The 23,205-nt window shown below is 45.9% G+C and overlaps 1 protein-coding gene across 3 annotated transcripts in view; it reads right to left on the reverse strand.

Moving 5' to 3' along the window:
- TACC2 (transforming acidic coiled-coil containing protein 2) overlaps window positions 1–23,179 on the reverse strand; it is a 184,901-nt gene extending 161,722 nt beyond the window's left edge. For 2 of the 3 annotated variants that reach the window (XM_081073625.1, XM_081073624.1), the window contains exons 1-2: window positions 10,045–10,137; window positions 7,696–7,774 (exon numbers count right to left, since the gene is read on the reverse strand). In XM_081073625.1, the coding sequence (XP_080929751.1) occupies window positions 7,696–7,728 (33 nt within the window). In that variant the 5' untranslated portion in view covers window positions 7,729–7,774; window positions 10,045–10,137. Of the gene's footprint in view, window positions 1–1,268; window positions 1,329–7,695; window positions 7,775–10,044; window positions 10,138–23,125 lie in introns of those variants that run through there. The other variant, XM_081073623.1, reaches the window with a different exon arrangement.
- Window positions 23,180–23,205: the final 26 nt, after the last annotated feature.

Consider the following 23,205-nt stretch of genomic DNA (forward strand, 5'->3'; position numbering starts at 1 on the left):
ATAAAAAACATTTTATTTCCTTATTGGTTTGTCTGTTTATTCACTTGCTTATTTTCTGACTCCCCACCGGGTGTAAATTTTACAAGGCAGGGACGTGGTTTGTTTTGTTCTGCTTTGGGCCCATAGAACCAAAACCAGTACCTGCCACCCATCAAGGGCTCACTGAGTGAATGAAAAACCACTTGCACCTCAGGACGTGCAAGTTTGTCACTGAGACCTTGAGCTCTGTTGCAAAGTGCCCAGCTAGACGAAAGAACCCAGTTTGAAAAATCACTGGCCTGGCCACTCTCCGTGACCCTCTGGAGGCCAGGTTCTCATGCGCACTCTTCCACTTATCCAAATGACCCAAAGATTAACATTCTGAGCACATTTCTTGTCTAGAAAACAAGAGTGATGAGTCTGGGCCTGCCCACCTCCCGGGAGAATGACAAGAATCAGATGAAATTACACATGCAAAAAGGGCTTCACCAGGCTCTACACAAATGGCTATTTCATAACCTCAAACATTACTATTTGATGACATGGATATGCAGAGGCACAAGCCCCAAGCAGACCTACCTGGCAGCCACCCTCAAGGGTAAAGTGGCTCTCTTCTTAAAGTGAGGGACGCCTCCCATGGTGACTAACACTGTACCTGGCTGGGTGTAACAGAATTTCACCGCAGGCAGTGTATGACTGCCTCACCCTGACCAGCCCACAGCTCACACTGACCTCAATGTCCTCTCCTGGAGGAAATGAATGCAAAGCTTTCAGTTTACCCTCCTCCCCGTTGGTCGATGGCAAACACTTCCAGCAGAGCTAAAACTCTGGGAGTCGGCCACTGCATTACTGCATAACGACACTGACAACCAATCCAGAATGCAATCTTTTTTACGCCAAATCAGTTTGCTCACCGGCAAAGATGGGACCACCACCCCATACGCAGCCTCACTCCAGGACAAAGGAAATCAAAGTAAAAGCGTTTGGAGGGGTGAGTGTTGGCTCCCTGTATCTGCGTTACGTTGAGGACAAAGGCCTCATTCAGCATCTCACAGCATCTCAACCTAGCCGGTTCTTGGGCACGCACACCCAAATGTTATTTTTAAAAACGTAAACCAGTATGGCAGATTTTACTGTGTTTTACAACTTATTTAAGGTGGATGGGAGGAGGCAATGAGAGGAGGAGGAAACCTAAAAATACAAATGAACATGCCATGCCAAAAGTCTGCAACCATCTAGATGTTAGGAAGGGGCCAAACAGCAGACCATGCGAACACACTCCCCAGTACCTGCCGAGGCCCAGGGTTTGGAGGCCACAGGACGACGTTGTGCAAGCCAGGGTCCTCTTGCTGAAAGCAAAGTGGTCTCGTCGTTAGGACAGGCCACAGTGAACTGGATCCCCCACAGGACCAGGGTGACACAGTCTTGGCAGTTTCTATTCCCACGCCAACCTGCTGGGTGTGCTCCCACCCTGCCCACGGCCACCAAGGGAAATTAGACAATAGCGGGACCTGCAGCCTGAGGGTATTTGAAAAAAGCAAGAGCCAGGACAGGGCAGGCCGATCCTTCATCCATTGCCCTGGTAACATGGCTGGTCCTCAGTCTGCGAACAGGAAGTTCCTTCAGACCTTACATATTTCCTTCCAAGAGTTAGTTGACCTGTAAGCAGCATGCAGGGGCCTTCAAATGCATCTTCTCCGAGAAGGAGCCTCAGCGAGAGGGCTGGGGGCATGGATTGGATTACAGAGGGTTGTAGAGGCAAAGAGTTTGGAGGGATTTGCAATGATCCAGGTATGAGGTGATAGGTTGTGACAGTGGGAGTAGACAGGAGAAAAAGTGTTAGAAAAAAACAACATAATGAATATGTGCTCCATTTTTGTCTTCTGAGATAGTGGTTCAAGCGATACTGATGGGCCGTTATTAACTTGGGCCCACCTTTCCCGTGCAGGGCTGGGTATGTGACTCAGACTGGCTAATCTCTGTGTCCATTATTCCAGGACCCAGTGATTGATCACAGAGAAGGCACAGGACACAATCATGACCAGTCAGACTCCTTAGAGGGAGCTGAACCATCAGCTGGAAGAAGCATGGTAACCTGGAGCTGCCACTGCCTGGAGGGCTTAGGGCACCTCCCTGAGCACTAAGGTATGATGAAGGAGAGCAGGACAAGCTCCAAAGAGGAGGGACCTCCAGCGTCATCTTTTGAACCTCTGGATTCAGTGACGATTGCAGCTTGACACTCTCTGTGGACTTCTGAATTCTATAAGCCAAACAAGCCTTTTTTGCTTATGGTCATTGGAGACAGGCTTCATCTCTCCCAACCCCCTCCCCCCCCAAAAAAGTCCTAATTAAACAGAAATTCAGAAGGCTAAATGGCCAGGCCATTCATTAATTTGCAAATTATTAAATTATACAGTGTTTGTCAAATGTAGGGAATGGGAGTGGGTGGAGTCAGAGGTGACCTCGAGATTTCTGCCTTGGATGATAGGGTAGATTATGGTACCCAGAAGAGGGCACACAGGATGAAGAGAGGGTCAGGGAGGGAAGCTGAGTTCAGGTTTGAGGAACTTGAGGTGACTGTGGGCCATCCAGACATGCAAGAAGCAGCAGAAAGATGGTTCTGGAGCCCCAGCCCTGTGGGGGAGCCATGAGTCCAAGTACTTGTGCTTCACTCCACTGTTTCTCTATGGAAGGCAATCCTTGTTCTGATCCTCAAATCCTACAGGCAACCCCATAATGCCCACTGAGTCATGTCTGGCTGAGGTTGGAGATGTAAAAACTCGCAGTGCCAGGAAAACATTTCCTGTCTGTTCCAGGAGGGCAAGGACAGAGGATGCAGGATGGGGTTGGGAGCTGGCGGGAGGTGAGACGTATGGGGGATAGATGAGAAGTGAGAGTTTGCAAACCTATGAGTATTTTTACCTTTCTAATCAGCAAAGATTTGAAACACTAAAATATTCACTGCTTGCAAGGATGCAGTGAGATGGTTCCTCTTATCCTGAAGACATAAATACAAATTAGCAGTATCCTTTTGAAAAGCATTTTGTGTATATATATATATATATATATATATATAGAGAGAGAGAGAGAGAGAGAGAGAGAGAGAGAGAGAGAGAGAGAGAGAGCGCGATAGCAGAGCCCGTCAGAAATACCCTTCATTTGATGCAGCAATTCCATTTCTATGAGTCTATCCTAAATAAACCACCCTTCAGTTCTGGACAGTGTGATTAATAAAGATAATGGGGATAAAAATGTAAGCTACTTTATACTTTGTCTGTGTCCAGGTAGAAATTCATCTTAGGTTGGAGGAGATTACCCACAGCTGCTAGTTCTCCTAAAGCAGGTAAGGCAAATGTTCCTTTACTCTAGGGTCTCTCAACCTCAGCACCTTTGACATTTTGGGATGGATTCTTTGTTGTGGGGCTGATCTGTGCAACGAGAACATTCAGCAGCATCCCTGATGTCTACCAATTAGGTAGCAGTAACATCTCCACTCTGGATCTATGACACCAAAAACATCTTCAGACATTGCCAAATGTTCCCGACAGCAAAATCACCTCCAATGAGAATCAGTGCTCTATCCTGTTTGTAGTCAACAGTGGGGCCCCAGAAGGTGTGGGGCCCAAGTAGATCCATGAGACCTTCAGGAAGGTGCTGAACTTGAGCTGCTTGGTTTGTCAATGAGCAGGAATAAAGGCCAGAACCTGAGTTTAGTGCCCTGGACTGCTGTCTGCACGTGCAAGGCAACTGACCCCTGACTATGCCCTGCTCTACAACACAAGATAGAACATTCCTTTAAGTCAAGATTACAGAGAGGCAGGACATGAGCCAACCCCAGCCAAGAGGAACATTCTTTTTGCCCACTGAATATTTAAAAATAATTTAAATTAGTTGCCAACATTTTTGTAAGATCTCTTAACACAATCTCTTCTAGAAAATGGGAGAGAGCATTTCCCAATTCATTTTATGAAACTAGTATCCCCCTGATACCAAAAACAGACCAAAAAAAAAAGAAAACTACCGAGCGGTACTTCTCATGAATTTAAACACAAAAATCCTCAACACAATGTTAGCAAATCAAGTCGAACAATGTTTAACAATATGTTTAACAGACACCAGGACCAAGTGGGATTTACTCCAGGTAAGCAAGGCTGGTTCAACATTCAGAAATTAATCGGTGTAATCTAACATATCAATAATCCAAAGAAGAAAGATCCTATGACTACATCAAGATATAGACGCAAATCCCAAAGCATTTGAAAAAAGCCAGTACCCATTCACGATAAAAATCCTCAGCAAACCAGGAATACAGGGAAACTTCCTTAACTTGATTAAGAGAATTTAAAAAAAGAAAAAGGGCCGCCCAGTGGCTTGGGCAGTTGAGCTCCATGCTCCTAACGCCGAAGGCTGCCGGTTCGATTCCCACATGGGCCAGTGCCAGATGGCTCAGTTGGTCGGAGCGCGGGCTCTCAGCCACAAGTTGCCCGTTCGACACCTCGACTCCCGCAGGGGATGGTGGGCTAAGGCCCCTGCAACTAAGATTGAACACAACACCTTGAGCTGCCTCTGAGTTCCCGGATGGCTCAGTTGGTTGGAGTGTGGGCTCTCAACCACAACGTTTCCAGTTCGACTCCCATAAGGGATGGTGGGCTATGCCCCCTGCAACTAAAACAGCAACTAACTAGGGGCAACTGGACCTGGAGCTGGGCTACGCCCTCCACAGCGAAGACTGAAAGGACAACAATTTGACTTGGAAAAGTCCCGGATGTACACACTGTTCCCCAATAAAGTCCTGTTCCCGTTCCCCCATAAAGTCTTTTAAAAAATAAATAATTAATTAATTAAATAAATAAAGCACTTAAAAAGAGAAAAACAAAAGAAAACAACAACCTGACAGTTAATACCTTATGAGTCTATCTTATGAGTCTCGGACTCATAGTGAAAGACTGAATGCTTTCTCCCCAAGACTGGGAGAAAGGCAAGGATGTCCACTCTGACCATCCTTAATTAACACAGTATTGGAATTCCTAGCCACTGTACCTAGGAAAACGAAACAAAAGCCATACAGAATCGAAAAGTAGAACGACAGCTCTCCTGATTTGCAAATGCCATGATTGTCAACATAGAAAATCCCAAGGACTGAAAAAACAAAACAAAACAAAAAATGTTTGGAGCTAACAAGTGAGTTCAGCAAGGTCAGAGGACACAAGATCAACACACAAAAATCAATACACTGACAATGAGCATGTGGAACCCCAAATTAAAAACACAATACCATTCACTATCACTGCAGAGAAAAGAAAGACTGAGGCAAAACTTAAAACATGCAAGATATACATGCTGAAAATATGAAACGATGACGAAAGTAATCAAAGGGTCCCTAAATAATGGGGAGACACACTATGTGCTTGTGGACTGGAAGACTCAACACAGTAAAGGTGTCAATTCTCCCCACATTGATGTATCGGTTTAATATAATTCCTATCAAAATCCCTGCAAGGAATTTTGTAGACATAGACAACCTTCTTCTAAATCATCTACAGATAGCCACAGGTTCTAGAACAGCTAAAACAATTTTAGAACAGCAAGAGCACTATCCACAGAAGGAAAAATTGATCAACTGTACTTCATAAAGACTTTTGTTGTATAAGAGACCCTGTTAAGAGGATGAAAGGCCAAGCAAGAGTGGAAGAAAATATTTGCAAACCATAATCTGACAAAGGATTAAGATCTAGATTCTATAAAGAAATCTCAAAACTCAACAGGAAAAAAAAATCCAGTTAGCAAATGGGCAAAAACATGCGCAGATATTTCACCAAAGAGAATATACAGATGGCAGTAAGCACATTAAAGATGTTAACATCATGGCTTACCAGGGAAACGCAAATTAAAACCACAATGAGCTATCACAACACATATCAGAATGGCAATACCAAATAGTGACAGCACCAAACGGTGGCCACAGAGAAACTGGATCACTCACACATTGGTGGTGGGAATGTAAAATAGTACAGTGATTCTAGAAAACAGTTTGGCAGTTCTGTATAACACTCCACATGCAACTACCATATGACCCAGCAATTGCACTCTTGGGCATTTATCTCAGAGAAATGAAAACATATGTTCACAAAAAACCCGTTATACAAATGTCCGTTGCAGCTTTATTTGTAATCGCCCCAAACTGGAAACAACCTAGATGTCCTTCGACCAGTGAAGGGTTCAATGAAGTGTAATACAGTCATACCATGGACTGCTGCTCAGCGATAAAAAGAAATGACCCATCGACACACGCAACAGCCTGGATAGATTGTGAGGAAATTATACTGAGTGAAAAAAGCCAATTCGTAAAGGTCACATACCACGTGCTTCCACTTCTATAACATGCGCAGAATGTTAAAATTATACAGATAGAGAACAAATGCAAAGTTGTTGGGGGTTAGGAAGGGGGATGAGAGAGGGAGGTGGGTGTGGCCCTAAAGGCAACAAGAGGACTCCTTCTCGTGATGGAAATGTTCTGTGTCTTGACCTTATCAACGTCAGTATCTAGGTGGTGATGCTACAGTTTTGCAAGATGTTACCCTGAAGGGAAACCAAGTAAAGGGCAAAAAAAAAAGAAAAGAAGAAAAAAAAAGTAGATATGATTTCACATAACAGTATGCACATCTACCATTACCTCAAAATAAAAAGTTCAGTTATAAAAACTGAAAGATTTCATAGAAAGAAGGTGGGTGTCTGACTTCCCTTGAAGATCTGGGAAGATCTTGTGGGGGGGGGTTCCCCATTCCCACTGGCTGCCTCCTCAGACAACAGGGCAGGACCCCTACTGTTTGGCATTGTCCCCACCGCTCCCTACTGTGTCACACCCAGTCATTTCACATAATTACTATTCCTGGCCTGCCCCTAAAGACGGGAGTTTGCCATCTTTTCTTTTCATGATTCTTGTTTTCCTGCTTAAGAAAAAAGATTGGAGGGAAAACAAAGGCAGAGGGCAAATGAACTGCGTTATTCTGGCTTTTACACCCAATTTTCTCATTCAAACAACTCAAGACCATTGAACCACAATTTCCACTGTGTGTGTGTGACATAAACGGATAAGTGTCTCCCTGACTTTGTTCCCCAGGACACTGAATTCAAATCTCAAACTTAAAATGGGTAATGCTAAGATTTGAATGTATTTTAATATCCCCGCCTTATATACAATTAAGCAGAGTCCATTCCTCAATTGTGAAAAACTTACCTAACATGGAGACAATAGTTCACATTGAAGCTATTCAACATTGATAGATGTCAAAATCGCTTTTTAAGGGCCATAACTTAACTTGGGGGAGAAGTGTGGAAAAGGTTTTATTTTAACCTCCTCTGCTGCAATCCATATTAAATTGATGGGGGACAGGGGGTGGGGGGAAGGGACACAATCCAGGAAAATGTGCCAGCCTCTCACTGTATCTATTTTAAAAGCACAGAATAAAAATTAAAAATAAAAAACTGTTTTTATGGTGTATAAAATTAGGGCTAGCCTTAATAAGGGCATTCTGAAATGAAATTTAAAAGGCCTGTATGGAAATCTATATGCCTGCATGTATCTAGGCACAATTTGTGTTGTAGCTTCCTCCTTCCTGATAGAAAGGAAAAGAAAGCAGATGCTGAAAAGAAAAATCTAGTCAAGGTCAGTCAAGATTGCTGTGCAGGTTGAAGGAGAAGCTCCCTGACACCCACCTGGTTGTCTGAGGTGCTGCTCTCGTTGCCCATGGTGATTCAGGGTGTCCAGCGTCCCTCAGGATTTTCTCAGAGGCAACTGGAAGAAACAGGAGGGCATTCACATCTGTGAGACTGAAGAAGATCTGAGCCTTCTTCTGGCTGCTCGTCTCCCCAAACTCAAAAGCCAGACGATGGGAAATGTTTATCTCTGCAGTCACATCATGGAAAATTGGTTTTGAAGGGTTTTCTTTTGCAATGTGCCACCCAGACTTCTTTCCCAGTTATGGGCTGGTGTTTTTATTCCCCACCCCGGTGTTGGCAGACACTTCTGAAAAACGAGTTTGTTACCGAGTCTCTGAGTTAAAGCCAATGTACACATTTACATACACATATATACACAAACGAAGTGACAAGAGGGCCCATTTGCCAGAGAGCTTGAGGAGGGCGCTGCCGACGGAGTACTTTCTTTTTCTAACCACGTGCAGTCTGAAATCCAGAGTGTGGCTGGTTTCCCACTGTCGGTGACAGCAGCGGGATGTCCAACATTAGGAGGCGTGAAATCCACTTCTCTTCAACAACATATGGTTTTTATAGTTTTTTACTCTGAACACTTGTTTCATCAAATCAGTTTCACTTCTGCACATATTTTTATGTAGGCAGAATGGTTTTCTTGCTGAGGAAAATGGGTAGTTGGGGCCAGACAAGGAATAAAGTTGTCATGTAAAGCGGTGTGCAGCAGGGCACAAATAGAAATCATTTCATCGGGCTCATTTAGTGACAATGTTTATTAATCAACATCATAATGAAGAGGCTTCCTACTCAGCTCACGGAAAAACAGGACATCTGCTCACATTCTCCAACTGACTTCATGCAACCCCCAAACATAAGAGGGGCTGGAGCTATTACCTTTACTTTTTCTAGGTGGAGAAACGAACTATAGGCTTTTAGACCTTAGAGATTACCAGTCCAACGTGGTGGGGAAGCAGGCTGGAGAGGGCAAAGGACTAGCCCAAGACCCAGTTTGGGGAGGCCAAAGCTGAAATCAAACTCTCCTGCCTTTTAATTCAAGATTCCTTCCATGGTGGTATGGCTGTCATAGCATTTCCTCAGAAAACTGCACTGATAGACTTACTAAAATTAAAATTTGTCCATTGATTTGCTTATCCATTCAACCAACATTAATTGAATAGCTCCCATGTCACTGGAAAACAAGAGATATTTTTGAGTGAGCCCACTTAAAACGCTCCCAAACTGAGAAAAGTGTGAGTGACGCCCCTGTAGTGATCAATTTTTTTTTTTACTCCTAACCGTTTAATCAAAAGGATACAATTTCTGAATCCTAACTTGCCATTTGCTGTTTACAAGATGGACTAAAAAAAATCATATGTTCACTGACAGAATGTAAAAATCTTCATTATGCTCACCTGGCAAACGATGCCCCATTAGAAAATAACGTTGAGTGTTTTACAAAGTCATTACGCCCTTATTAATTATCGTAACTTCCTGGTACCAACCAGGTTAAACCACATGCAACTGGAATTTCATATGGTTCGACGTAATATTCAGTTTTGAAACTCATTCACCGAATTAAGCTCAATCATTTAGTTGAAAAATCAGAACACCTGAACTAGATTTTTTAAATAGGTCAATAAAGTGAAGGGCAAAACCACCTCTGGTTGGGTGTAAACTTCAGAACCGCAGAGGGAAGGCCCGGCTGCGTCTGGAACTGCCCCGGTGCCCTCCAGAAGTGCCACCCTTCGGGCTGTGCTGACGCCAGAAGGCAGGGCGAGCACAGCTGTGCCAGCTCCTTACGTCCCGGAAGGTCTGGGAGTGTGGAGGCTGCGGCCCACGGAAAGTCTGCTTTTCAGCAAGTGGACCTTCTCTTCTCCATTCAGAAGCGGTGAGGTCTAAGCCCAGGCACCGAGCCGCCTCCGCCCCTGAGACTGTCACACACCAGCTGGGCTCCATACCTGGGCAGTGGCCCCGCGCGGCCGCCGTGATTCCACAGACGTGCGCGCCCCCAGCACTTCCCAGCCCACTGCACGTGCCCACAGGACGTTCTCCGTCGTTCCCCTCGCGGCCCCTGGCAGAAGAGGCTCACCCACAGTGACACGGGCCCTGGCACGCGCCTGGCCGCCCCCGAGGGAGCAGGAGGGCCTTGCACGGGGAGCAGGGCACGCGGAGTGGAGGGACTAACCTCTTCCTTCTGGAAAGGAGTCAAAGGCTCGCAGGGCTTCCCTTGGCACCTGGGAAAATGCCACCGCACAGGAGTACACAACGTGGAAAGACAAAGCCGACGCGCGGAGATACGAGGACGCCAGCCGTCTGGCACCTGTTAGTGGTGTGCAGCGCGCAGAGTGTACTCACCGAGGCGTGGCCCGAGTTTCAACGAGAGAAGTCAGGAAAGTAGCAGCAGCAGGCTCGGCCGCATTGCTCCCGGGCAGCGCTGCCCGCGGCTGCAGGCGGCTCTGCGGGCGGCCGTGGGCGGGACCCCGGGCAGCCGCCCCGCCTCCAGGATTCCTCCACTTAGGACCCGCCACTCTTTTTTTTTTTTTTTTTTTTTTTTGCATGAATGCAGCCAGTTTCTTTTTTCCCTTTTTTTTTTTTTTTTTGTAGTGTCAGAGCCTTTGATTCAAATGAAAGCTTCTACAGAAGCCCCTTAACCCTGCCACAAGGCAGGATCCCTCCAGGGAAACAAATTAGCATTCCATCGAAAGGCTTCCCAGCGACCAGGTATGTTACCCAGCTCAGGGGATTATCAGGAGCTCCTTGCAGGGGAAAGCTGGATGTGTCCTGCTTCTGGTTCGAACCGCGCAGATGTGTGTATGTTCTGATAGGTGAATGGATGAGCAAATCGGGATCGAACCACACCATGGATTAGTCTTTAGCCCTAAAAAAAGGAAGGAAGCTCTGACACATGCTACAACTCGGATGAACCTCAAAAATGTTATGCTTATGAATCAATGTCACCCCAATAAATTTAATGTTTAAAATGTTATGCTAAGTGAAGCAAACGAGACACAATGGGTCACATATTGTGGGATTCCATTTATCTGAAATGTCCAGAATTTCAGGCAAATCCAGAGAGTCAGAAAGCAGACTGATGATTGCCAAGGGCTGGGAGTGGGGAGTAACTTGATGGGTTCAGGGTTTTATGTAGGCGTGATGAAAATGTTTCGGAGCTAGACAGATGTGGCTGCACAGCACTGGGAATATACTATATAACACTGAATTGCTCACTTTAAAATAGTTAATTTTATGTTACGTGAATTTCATTTCAATTTTTAAATGTGTGTATGCTTCCACCTTGGGGTTTTGCATAAGCTATTGCTTGAAAAAAGAGTTCCACTACTAGGGGTGAAAGTTTGAAAACTGTGTCTTTTGTGTTGATTTGTACACTTGAGGATTCGAAGGATGAGAAACAAAAGCATCTGCTTCCCCAAATCACAGGAGAACTTTTCTAGAGATGAGAATCTTTTCAAGCAAAATATCTTGAGCTAATTGGGAATGAAGAGAGGCGCCAGGCAAGTCTGCAACAGGCAGGGAAACATAGTAAAAGCCTTGACAAAAAACAAGGGGAGAATTGGGGGCTCACTTCTGCGGGAAGGTGAGAGGGAAGGGGAGAGAGGATAGCCAACCAAAATGGCAGAGTCCCTAGGACTTTGAAGGTGGGTAGTGATCAGTAACCACCCTCTCCATCAGCTCTGCAGCCTCACAGCCTCATTTATTGCCACCACTGGTCCCTGGACCATGGCAGCTGGATGCTGGGTGTCATTGCCACCACCTGTCCCGGCTGGATGCTGGCTGTCCTGGCCACTACCAGCTATCAAAGAAGCTGTCACGTCCACTGGAAGAGAGATCAAATGAATATTCAGACTTTTCAGCTTCCATCCCAGGAGGTAGTGCTGTCTCTTATAATGACAGATTGTCCGTGCACAGGGGACAGGTCCAGATGCCGGGCACTACGGAATCCACAGTGCCCACATTCCTTAGCCATGACCTTTCCCGACGTAGTACTTGAATAAGACCCCAGCATCAATCTCCATGACTTACCGCTGTCTACAGGTGTCATGGCCAATCAACTTCCCTCTCTTTGTGCCATCTTCCTCCAAGCCGGACATCAAACAACTGACCATCAACTGTGATTGGATGGCCATCAGCTGTAGCTTGTTGGTGGTCAGCTGTAACCAGTGAGCCATTGGCCACTAATATAACTGCCGTGGCTAAGCCAGCAGGAAGGAAGTGGGGGCTAGCAAGAAGATGGTGGCTGAGCCTGCAAGCGGTGCAATGAGGGTTGCGGACAGTGTGGCTCCTGCTTCCTGTGTCTCCAACCCAGCCACCAGCAAGAATATAGTAGTATGCCTTACCTACCTATGGCTCCGTGTGTGTTCCTATTTGGCCTTACCACATCCTGCGTTCTTATGTGGAGAACAAGACCAGAGACCCCGCACGACAGGTAGCTAGCTAACTGTCATGGCTGAGAGAGACCAGCAGGCCTGGGTAGCCAGAAGCATTGCTGAGAGGAGTCAAGAGGATAATTGGGGAAATAGGGCCCAGGGCTCAGTCTGGAAGAGTTGGGGACAGGGAAACGTGACAACCAGCTAAACTGTGCAGAAGCTGCACACGGATGGAGGACATGGCTCAGAACCCAGAGTGCAATGAACAGGCCAGGCTAACGCCCCGTTTTACGTGCTGGGGGCGGGCGGGGTGCAGGGAGCTGGGGAATCTGAGGCAAGATCACACAGGTCCTGTTTTATCAATGATAACATGGAGGCTCAGAGAGGTTTCGCAACTAACCTCCCACCATCCTGTGAGAACAGCCACTGGATTTGTTGATACATCAATCACACCAAGTTTTCTAGTTAGGGTTTTTTATTCTCTATTGAAAAAAACTTTCTTGTATGTGATAGAAATGTATCTGTTTTCAAGGCTTAAGAAATATTGATTTTTCTCCTGTGTTGAGTAAGTTAGATCATTAGTGCTCAAGGGATCTCAGAGATCATCTTCTCCAATACCCCTTTTACAGATGAGGAAACTGAGGCCTAGAGGGTGGAAGTGATTTACCCATCGTCTCACAGTGAGCAAGGGCGGGAACCAGAACTAGACTCAGACAGGCTTGCTTCCAGCATGCAGGCTCCCCCGGAGCAGGCCTCTGCAGGCTCCAGAGCAGCCTCCAGACCAGACCAGCTAGGTCACATGAGACCCACATGTCCTGTCGCGGCACTGCCCTCTGGCCACAGTGGCCTTCAGCCAGTCAGGTCTGGCTCAGCCAAGGACGTGGGAGTCACCCTAGCAGAGGATTCCAGGTAACGATTGCTCGCTGAGGATGAGCTTGGGCTCCCCTGCCCTGCAGCTCCCTCGGGTCCTTGACAAACCCAGTGACCCAAGCTCATTGCTGTTTCCACAGATGGCCCCAGTCCTCATCTCAGGCAGGGGACCTCCTTCAGCTTCTCCCTCCAGTGGCTGAACTCAGTTGTTCTAACTCTCTATTTTGCACAGCTGAGCACGGAGCTATTTATAGCTCGGTTATCATGTTCCTGTTTTAATACAAACAAACAGTCGTAGCCTGGGAAAGGGATTTATTAAAAGACCTTGCCTGCTTTCTGCTCTGATGGTACCTTCGCGAGCACCAAGGACCTGGCTGCCCTGTGGTGTCTGAGTGATATGACAACTCTTCCTTCACGCTCTCCCTTCGCTTCCTGTCTTCTTCCCTCCCCCATTTCTGAGGCCACCTTGAAACATTGATGGGAAATGTCCCATCTTGAAGAATGTCAGGGTGAGGAGGAACTTAGACGTCACCTGCTCACATGCCCCAGAGATCAGAGACAAGACTGACGTGTCCAGCTCCTCTGCTGGTGAGAGCAGGCCAGGTACTGTTATCGTTTCTTAGCTCCAAAGCCACTATTGTCAGCTGCTAGGGGACTCTGCAGACCCCATTCCTGTTCTGCCAACTGCTCCTGGTGAGTTCTGCCAGGATGGCCAGAGGCCAGCGGAGGAAGGAGGAAGGAGAGCGCACTCCTTCCTGTTCACTTCCTGTTTCAGGGAATATCACCCTGCCTCCCGGCTTCACCTGGGCAGCAGCAGTAGAGGTGGTTTGCAGTTTTCCCAACTCTTACAGAACTGGCTCCGTGGACACCGACCCATGGCTGGAGCCCCCTCCACGGAGGTCTGAGGTTCCCTTCTGTGGAGCCCCCTCCCCCCATCCCTCTCCGTTTTAATAATTCCACCTTGTTTTCTTTGCTCCACCAACCTTAAGGGTGATAGCTGCTTCCTGTAGTTGCTCCCTTCCATCATACCTGAGTTTCCGCTTGGCCTTTGCACGTACCTAGATATCACTTTATATTAAATTCCCTTTGTTAAAATAACTGAGAGTTTCCTGTGTCTTAACTAGACTGATAATGGACTGGCAGAGTGGGATCCAAAACCAGATCCTTTCTCCTGGTTCGGGACTCTCTGCGTTGGGACCCAATAAATGTTCAATTGAATGAATGAGCACAGTGAGTTCACTCCATTCCTCAGTTCTAACTTTAATAAGATGTTTAAGATTCACCACCACCAATAACAAGAACAACAAATTATTACCAAATCACAACCTAGATTTCCTGTCTTCCTGTGTCAATCTCTAGCACAGGGCTTCCCAAACTTTTCGCCTCTTGGCGCCCATGTGGTCGCATTTTTACAGCCCCTGGCTTGGGAAATGGACAAGGCTGCCTGCAGTCTCATCCACTGCCCAAGCCCCACCTGGTCCAGAGCAGAGGGGATCAAAAGCTTGGCACACCTGTAGTCTATCTGCACACCCATGAGCCCCTGGACTACTGTGGAGAAGCACTGACCTAAACTAATGCCCTCATTTTGTCAATGATGAACAACATAATGTCAGAAAGCTTAGGTAACTTGCCCAAAGTGAAAGCTTCAGCTGTTGACTGGAGCATCTCGCCTGGGCTTACTCGTAAGACTAGTAAGAGGATCTGTTTTAGGAAGGAAAGGTCTTTGCTTGGGAAAAGAAGCTGGTATAATCTGTATAGGTGTTGAATATTGACAGGAGTCAAAGTTCAGTAAAGTGAGACGGTCACATTGTCCCCTTGTGAAATGAGAGTGATTCGAGGTTTGGTTCCTGAGGTGGAAGGGCAGAGAAGAGGACATGAGGGCAGAGAAAGGAATGAGGTGGTGGGATGGACCTGGGCATTGGTGAGACAGAATGACGGGTGAAGGGTGAGTGAAAGTCCTGAAAAGGTGTGACCGAGGACACTAGAATTAGAAGAATGTCTAATGTCATTTAGAAGTTTTATTATAATGCAAAGCGCCCTTTTCTCCCCCCACGTCTTCATACGACACTCATGATGTGTTGTGAGCACTTTGTTTTGGGCAGGGTTGGAACTTGGGGAACGGGCTACACTTTATTCACATCTGGGTCAGTACAATATGGGCAGACACAGTGTAAAGTAGAAGCCTGAAGACAGAGGAGACCAGACAGATAAGCCCTGGGGAACTCACAGAAATCTTGGGGTGGACATTAGAGATCCACTAGGCATGGACTGCAGCTTGAGTCTAAAGGGAGACCCCAGCTGGCATCTGGGGAAGCATATCGTTACCAAGGAACATAAAACCCACTGAAACAAAACTGGGGCTCATGCACCCTCTGTGTACTCTTTTGGAAACTTGTTTCCTCTTTCATTTAAGAGTAACAGATCAAGAACATTTCCTCCATGCCTACAATGTCCTATTTAATAGCTGCAGTGGATACTACATTGTGTCCAAGTTTCAGCTGTTTAAAAACATGTTTCTCATTTTTTTATACTTTGTCTCTGCCTTGGATGGTCAAAGGGGTTGCAGAGCCAGGGGGAGGAGGTGAGCCTAGATCTCCTTCAGGTTAGATCAAGCAGGATAGTATTGAAACAGAGAACTGGGAGTGGGGAGTGCACTAAGGGGCATAGTCAGATTGGCAGCAAAAGAAATGGGTCAGGGACTGTATCAGCACAAGCAGTCAGGGTGGCGAGCAGGGAAAGGGCTGGGAGAGCAAGGACACTGCTGGGGGCGGTGGAAGGGCTGTAGCCAAAATGGAAATAGAGGAAACATAGAGGCTTCTTGTGCCAGGCAAGCTTTGCAGCTCTGCGTTGCCTTTTCATGGGAAAAACCTGGCGTCTCCATTAGCAATCATGTCCTAGGATGTTTGAGGCACGTCATAAAGGGTCTATTATAGTTCCTCAGCTGGAATCTGGCTGTTTGGGGACAGACGCCACATACCTTTGGTGGTGGTGAAGCTTTCCAAGTTTTGAAACTCTAAACTAGATCCTGGTGATAATCATGGACTCTCTGGGTCCGTTTGAATACCTTCAGTGACGGGAAACTCACTACTTCCTGATGAATCTCCTCTGGAGAGAGTTATACTGGGTCACTGGAAAGTGATTTCTATTGCTCCATCATCTAAACCCCGCCCCCGATTCTGTGAGATATTATCCCAGGGCTCTGGATAGTGATGACACCACCAGGCATGGGCTGGGCAGTGGTCAGTGGTGAGGCCCAAGAACCAAAAGGGATAATGGAGCTGACTTCATGGATCATCGTTTTAGAATGGGCCACAGACCTTGACTCAAGGCCCAACCTAAATCTGTCTTGTTCTGGGATGAAACTGAATCCCCCTGCGTTCTCATCGTCATGGCTGAGGAGTGGTAGCCGTGAGTTAGCCAGCCCCCAGCTGACCAGACACAGGAGGGACCCCAACTGAGACCGAGAGAACCATGCAGAGGAGCAGCTGAGCCCAGCCCAAATTGTCAATCCACAGAGTTAAAAGCTAAATAAATGGTTATTGTTTTAGACCACCAAGTTTTGGGGTGATTTCTTATACGGCAAAAGCTAATTGATAAAATTCTCCCGAGAAGGTCCGTTTAAATTTCCTTCATACCAGCCTGTACCCTCTTCTGGCTGGCCATCTTGAAGATCTGTTTATTGCATCACAAAGGATACCACATGAGAAGGGATTGATGGATGAATCAGATCTCTCTCAGTAGTGAAATGACAATTTACAAGCATGACTCCTTGACTGGTGGCCATTAGTGTCATCTTGGTCTGTGCCAGACTGAGTGTCATCGTCCTATAGCTCTCTAAGGACTGGGCTCTGAGCTTCCTGTGTAATAAACCATGTATAGCCCTTTAGCCCCAAATGGAAACATAAAGCTGCATATTGATTTGCAGTAAAGGGTCTCTTTTTTCTTTCCTGCTAAAACAGACACTTGACAACACATTCAAATAGAAGGTTCCCCTTACTCACAATTTCCATATAGGCCTTCTCGACAGACTGGAGATTAGCAAAACCATATTTCTTATGAAAACAAGCTGTTGAAATCCACAAAAATTCAGACATCAGTTTGCATCCAAAAGTCGAACTGTGTTGTCATTTTTGGAAATCAAATACAGTATCAACATAATTGGGAACTGTGGACTAAAGGGGAGGGTGGGGGGTGGGAGCATAATGAGGAGTGAGGAAGTCGTTTCCATGAAAACAATACAACCAGGATCTTGAGTGTAGACGACATATCAGTGCCAATTACATCAGAGCCAAAGACATGAATACTGCTGAGCCACATGCCAGAGCTGAACGAAGAAACTGAAGAGCTTGTCTTTCTATATGACATAGTAAGACGTTGTAAAGGCAATTATTAGGCCTTAGAGAGAGTTTCAGCTAACCTCAGTCAATTTTGTTATGTAAAATAGAAAATAGCTCAGACAAGTTTATTGTACATTTATCTTGAAAAAATTAAGGAGTTGAGGGGGGAAATTTCATAAAGGAAGGAACCATAGAGGGGGAGCCCAAAATACGCACGCGAATTCCCCTCAAATCCCTGGCTGATTCCTAAAATACACCTACTCAGGGTAAGCACCAAGGAACCCAGGAAAATGCAACAGCTAGAAGCTGAAATACCTGAGGAGCAGTTTCCAAGAATGCAGTTTGGAGCTCAAGTGCCACCGAGTAAGACAGGCTTGGTAAATACCTCAAGCTTCTCACTGAAACCTCAGAAGAACCAAGCTTTAGGACTAGGATTATGCCCTAGAATTAGGGCTAAATCAAAACAGACCTTCCTTAACAAGGTCTAAAACTAAGCTTTCATAGGATCAAGGCAACCTTCCAGTAATTTAGCTGCCTGATCGAAGAAAATACACTACGATTCAGAGGAAGAGAATAGAATCCAGCATCTACAAGTTATCACTATCTATCCAGTTGTTTGCTATTGTATCCTGGATACTACAAGATATCCAAGACACAAAAACAAACAACTAGATATGCAAAGAGGCAGGAAAATATGACCTCTGAGGGAGAACAATCATATAAGCAGACACACAGATGACCCAGAGGTTGGAATTAGCAGAAAAGGATTTAAAAATTACTCTTATAACCATGACAAAAAGAAATTACAGGAAAAGACAGATACAATGATGGAAGACATAGGACATTTCTGGAGGATATATAACGGAGAACACAGGAGAGATATGGAAACTCTGAAGAGGGTGGAATGGCAAAGTGCCTTAAGTGATATATCAACCCAAAGCAACTTGTAGTTCTTGTTTGCATTCTGATTGAAATAAAACAACTATCAAAAAATAAATGAGACAATCAGGGATATTTGAAAACTGACCGGATTTTTAACATCAAGGAATTATTGTGGGTTTTTTTTTTTTAGGTATGACCATAATGTTGTTATACACATACAAAAAAAGAGACCTCATATTTTAGAGATACATACTTCATTATTACTGACTGAATGATGGAATGATTTGCTTTAAAACAATATGGCAGTTGGGGGATGGGGCAGATGTTAATGGGAAGTGGAGAAATACATGAAATAAGATTGGCTATATAGAGAAGATTGTTTGACACTAGTAATGGGTATATGAAGATTCTGGTAATATTCTCTGTACCTTTGTGCATGCTTGAAACGCCCATAATGAAAAATTATGGAAGGAAAAGAGGGAGGGTGGGAAGGAGGAAAAGAAATCTTTCCTCCTTCATTTGTGACCAGGGTGCATTACAGGTCCCGAGCCAACTCTGGCTAAGCTAATCTCTGCCTGTTAATGGTGAGTTTTGGAATTAGGTCAGCCCTTCTTAAGCACACATCCATGTCATCTGCCAGTAATGCAGGATACTTTGAATTTGCATTTTCCAAACCAAATTTCCTTGTTGAACTTCAGATGTGGGGTCCAGTGCCTCTAGTGGACCTCTCCGTCCAAGCGCTGTTTACCATTCCTAGTCTAGCCCTTCTCTCCCATCCATGTTGGTTCCTAGTACTGGGTCTGACCACTACTGCCTGGCCTCCAGAAAGTGGACCTGAGGACTAATCTCACCATGTATGAACACATCTCCCAGACGATAACTTCTGAATTCCCTACTACTGGGACCTGCCCATCTGATAAGCTCTGGTACTGATGCCTGATTGCCTGTGGGCATTGTTCCTTCTCTATCTAATTGCTTCTCCAAGGTTGCCATCTACAGTTGGATCATTTCCCCCCATTCCTGTTGACCAACGTAAGCCAATCTGAATCTTTCTCTTTGTGCTACATAAGGAGGAAGCATTTGCAAAAGCATTGACCGTCCTGGGGCAGGAAAACAGGCTGGTTTCGGGGTAAGGGGAAGCACACCCAACAAACGCCAAAAATGAAACTTCCACCAACCGAGCAAAGCAAACAATATCACTAAGTGCTCTTCAAAGAACTGGAACACGAGAGGATGATCTTGTGACTGACGAAGATTCAGGGTTAGTTGTCTCATCTGTTCGCTATGAAATATGAGACGCAAAATAACTTTGTCAGATCCTAACTTGAACCTCATGATCAGTTTCTGCACACGCATAGTCACAGGAATGGGGTTTTGTGTGACAAAGCCATGCAAATACAGAGCCATACTTTTTAAGCTCGTAGAGTCACCTATAAAATTATGTTCCCTCAAAATGAAAAACCTAGCTCCACTTAGAAATGATCACCCCAGCTTCACCCATCTTCATTGCCTTCTCTGTGCTTTCACACTTAACGAGAGCAACCAGAAAAAAAGACTCTTTCATGGTCAAAGACTTGCAACTCAGGATTCGATAGCACCCCAGGCAGCTACTCTGGGGGGTTAGACCTCAGTAGAGCCTGGGCATTACTTTGGGGCCTCAGAATACTGAGTCACAACTCCTTTTAGCCATTCCTGAGCTTTACCCAGATGTAAGCAGCTTGACTACATAAAGTTCGCAAGCTCTCTTTGCTTGAACATCAGCCTGTGTTGCTGGGTTTAATCTCCTTACAATTCTTTTGGCACCAGTTCTGGCACAGGGCTCTGCTGAGGCTGAGTTCCCCTGGAGTGTGGAGCAGAATTTCCCCTTTTTAGGTCAAAGCTCGGAGCACTCCCTCATCACAGTGACTCTCTCCACCGTGTCAATTAACAACATTTACGAAACAAATGCTGGCAAGGTGGGAACTATCTTGAGTTTCTCCTGCCATACCCAGCATTTCACAAGATTGAAACACGTGCACAAACTTGCCACAGCAGGCTAGGTCTATAAAAACACATTGATATGCACCTCTTCGAAACATGGGCGAATGAAGAACCCAGTCGTGACAAGGGTTGTGAATTGTCCAGTGACTCTCAAAGGGTACAGATGAGCCCACAAAGAATGGTCTTCCTGTGTTGGTTTCTTGAGCAGTGTCAGGCTGCTTCCTTGCTGGCTCACCAAAGGGTGGGAAATTCTACTGAAAAATGTCTTTTCCCAGCCTTTGGGGCTATGATGGGACCTCTTGTGGCGAGATGGAAAAATCTCACCTGGGCTTGTGGTCTAGAAATCAGAGCATTGGCCTATGGTCAGCATCACGGTGAGTATGGTTTCCTACTGGCCAGTACTCCACAATCTAGTCAATTGCACTTGCCCTGACTCTCTCCCTTCCCTTTTAGCCACCCAGGGCTGTGTCTCCTCCCCCTTTCCCCCCAGGGTGCCAATGGCTTATTAAATACCCTTGTATGCAGTTAGTAACACCAATTGTTGTAACCCAGCTTTCACTTCCCCACTCCCGGGAAATCACACTTGGCACTAGAACGGGTAACTTTGGAGGACCTGCCTTTGTCCTTTACTCTGAAAACTGCTCATCCTTTATTCTCCCTCCACTTCCCACCCTCCTCTGACTGAGTGGTCTTGGCTCATCACACAATCAGTCCTAGACACTGCTAATTGGACTAGGGTCGATTCTGGCTTAAGCTGGGCCAACCAGATTCTCTCTCTCGATATTCAATAGGGGTCCTGGAAATTAATCAAGGAGTCCACAAGTCACAAGGCAATGGTGAGTGGGGGCCAAGATCAGTGCCAGAGAAACTCAGAGCCTGTGCATGCTGACCTGAGAGAGGAGTCTGGCAGAAGAGACAGGTCCACCCTCAGACCAGAACGAAACAGAGGCCAGCTGAGAAGTAGGGGTGAAGGGTTTCCCAGAGCTATGTCTTCTCAACCAATTCCCTTCTGAGTGGGTTTCTATTTCTTACAACAAAGCACTCCCTAATTGACAAGACCCTCAAAAGTTGCCCCAACTCTGGCCTTTTCTCAGTCTTTGTGGGCCTGCAGCTTTTGACACTGTCACGTCCACTTTCCTCAACCTCTCTCCACTTAACAAGGTGCTACAAAATCCTCTTCTCAGTTTCCTTCTTCAATTGCTCCGTCCACCTTCTTTGTAAAGCTATCTAATAAGACTCAGGATTTGGTCCTCTAGCCCAGTCTTCTCGGAAGATTCTATCGGTCCCCATATCTTCCTCTACTGCGTCTAGGCAGAAGATGCCAGCCCTGACTTCTCCCTCCTAACCCAACTGCATTTTTAACTCTCTGATGGATATCTCTACTTAGATGATTCACAGTCACCCAACCTCTTGAAGTGGAAATTTGCGATCTTTCTCCCTCAAGCAAACCTCTCTCTTGACATTCTTTTCCATTTCCTTTGAAAGCAGCATGTTCCTTCAGTCACATCCCCGGGGACCCTCACGGTAATTCTGCACCACTTGGTGATTGCTTGCTTAGTATCTGCCTACCCACTGGCACAGGAGCCGCATGATAGCCTGGATTACATTGAGTGTGGTACACAACTCTACCTTCACTCCCAGCTCCGTGGGCTACTTAAGTGTTTGTTGAATAAATGAAGGAATTTATGGTTAGCTTTTATTTTCCCCTCTGTTTCACTCCTCTTGTTTCTCTCATATACACTCACCAAGCCCTCGGATTCTTCCCTCCCAATGTCTCTTTCATTGTCCCCTTCCTCCCCGTTCCCTTTGCTTCTGGGCGAGAGCCTCATCACTACCCATGAGAGCTATGCAGAAGCAAGCTGGTCTCCCTGACGGCAATTAACAATCTGACAAGTGCAATTCTGGGAAGATGGTGGCAGCAGAGTCTGACATCCTCCCAAATCCCCTCATATAAACAGACAGGGCAACTAGAAAGAAAAGCTAAAACCTATGCACAATTGCAACAAAGCTTGGTCATAAGGTTTGCTCTAATCACCTGGTGTTGGCGCCTGTGCAGGAGGAAGCAGAGGGAAGGAGAAAGGTAGTCTCAATCTGCCCTGAGAGCAGGAAAACCCCAAATGCCAACAGGTATTCACTGGGAAGGACATAGGGCCAATCTGGAAAAGCAGCTAAAACTGGGCGGAGTTTTGCCCCCTGTATACACACACATGCAGATGTCACACACTAGGTTGTAAGGGCTGTTCGCAAGATAAAGTCCAGTCCTTGCCGTTGCACGTGTTTCATGGAACAGGCTATAAAACAGGACACACACAGAAACGCATGCACACTCCACTGTGTTTAACTGAACTGCAGGATTCTCTCAGGAGGCGTAGACTTCTGCCTTCCTTCACTGCAACTTGATTCGGTTATAATTGACACCAAGTCAAACTCAGAAACGTGTCGTTTTTGTTGAGGTCACATGGCAGCTCAAGTCGGCCACCACTGCACCAGAAGCAGGTGTGAAAAGGTACTTGTGTGAGTCTGGAGAAACACTGTACAAACACGTCACAGTCAAAACCATCACGAGTTCAAAAATGACTATTGCCCATCAAGTCTTGGTGTATTCGGGGTCCCTCACATCATCATTCCATAGAATCCCAAACACGTGAAAATCTAGTTTGCAATGAGCAGAATCACAACAGAGTTCAGAGAAAGTTCAATAATCGTCTAGCCCAACCCTGTTTTACAAATGAAGAGACTAAGGTCTTATCAATGAGACCACATCCTACCCAAAGTGACTTATTGGAAACAAACAAACAAAAATACAGTTCATTTAGGAGACAGTGAAGGGGGGGGGGTCAAAGCACACAGATGTGCCTTTAATTTCCCTTTATAAGGAAAAGAAAGAAAAAATGCATGTATCCTTCCGATCTCAGTAGCCACACCAGTTTAAAGCCACATGTTGCTCAAAGGAAAAAAGCCATCAATCTGAGACTGACTTACCCAGTATCCTCTTAGCATGAGGAGCACAGAGGGGGGAAAAGGCCCTCTCTTCCTGATGTGACGACTTCGCAGCACTGTCC

Source organism: Rhinolophus hipposideros, assembly GCF_964194185.1.
Source record: "Rhinolophus hipposideros genome assembly, chromosome: 15".
In the NCBI taxonomy this organism is placed as follows: domain Eukaryota; kingdom Metazoa; phylum Chordata; class Mammalia; order Chiroptera; family Rhinolophidae; genus Rhinolophus; species Rhinolophus hipposideros.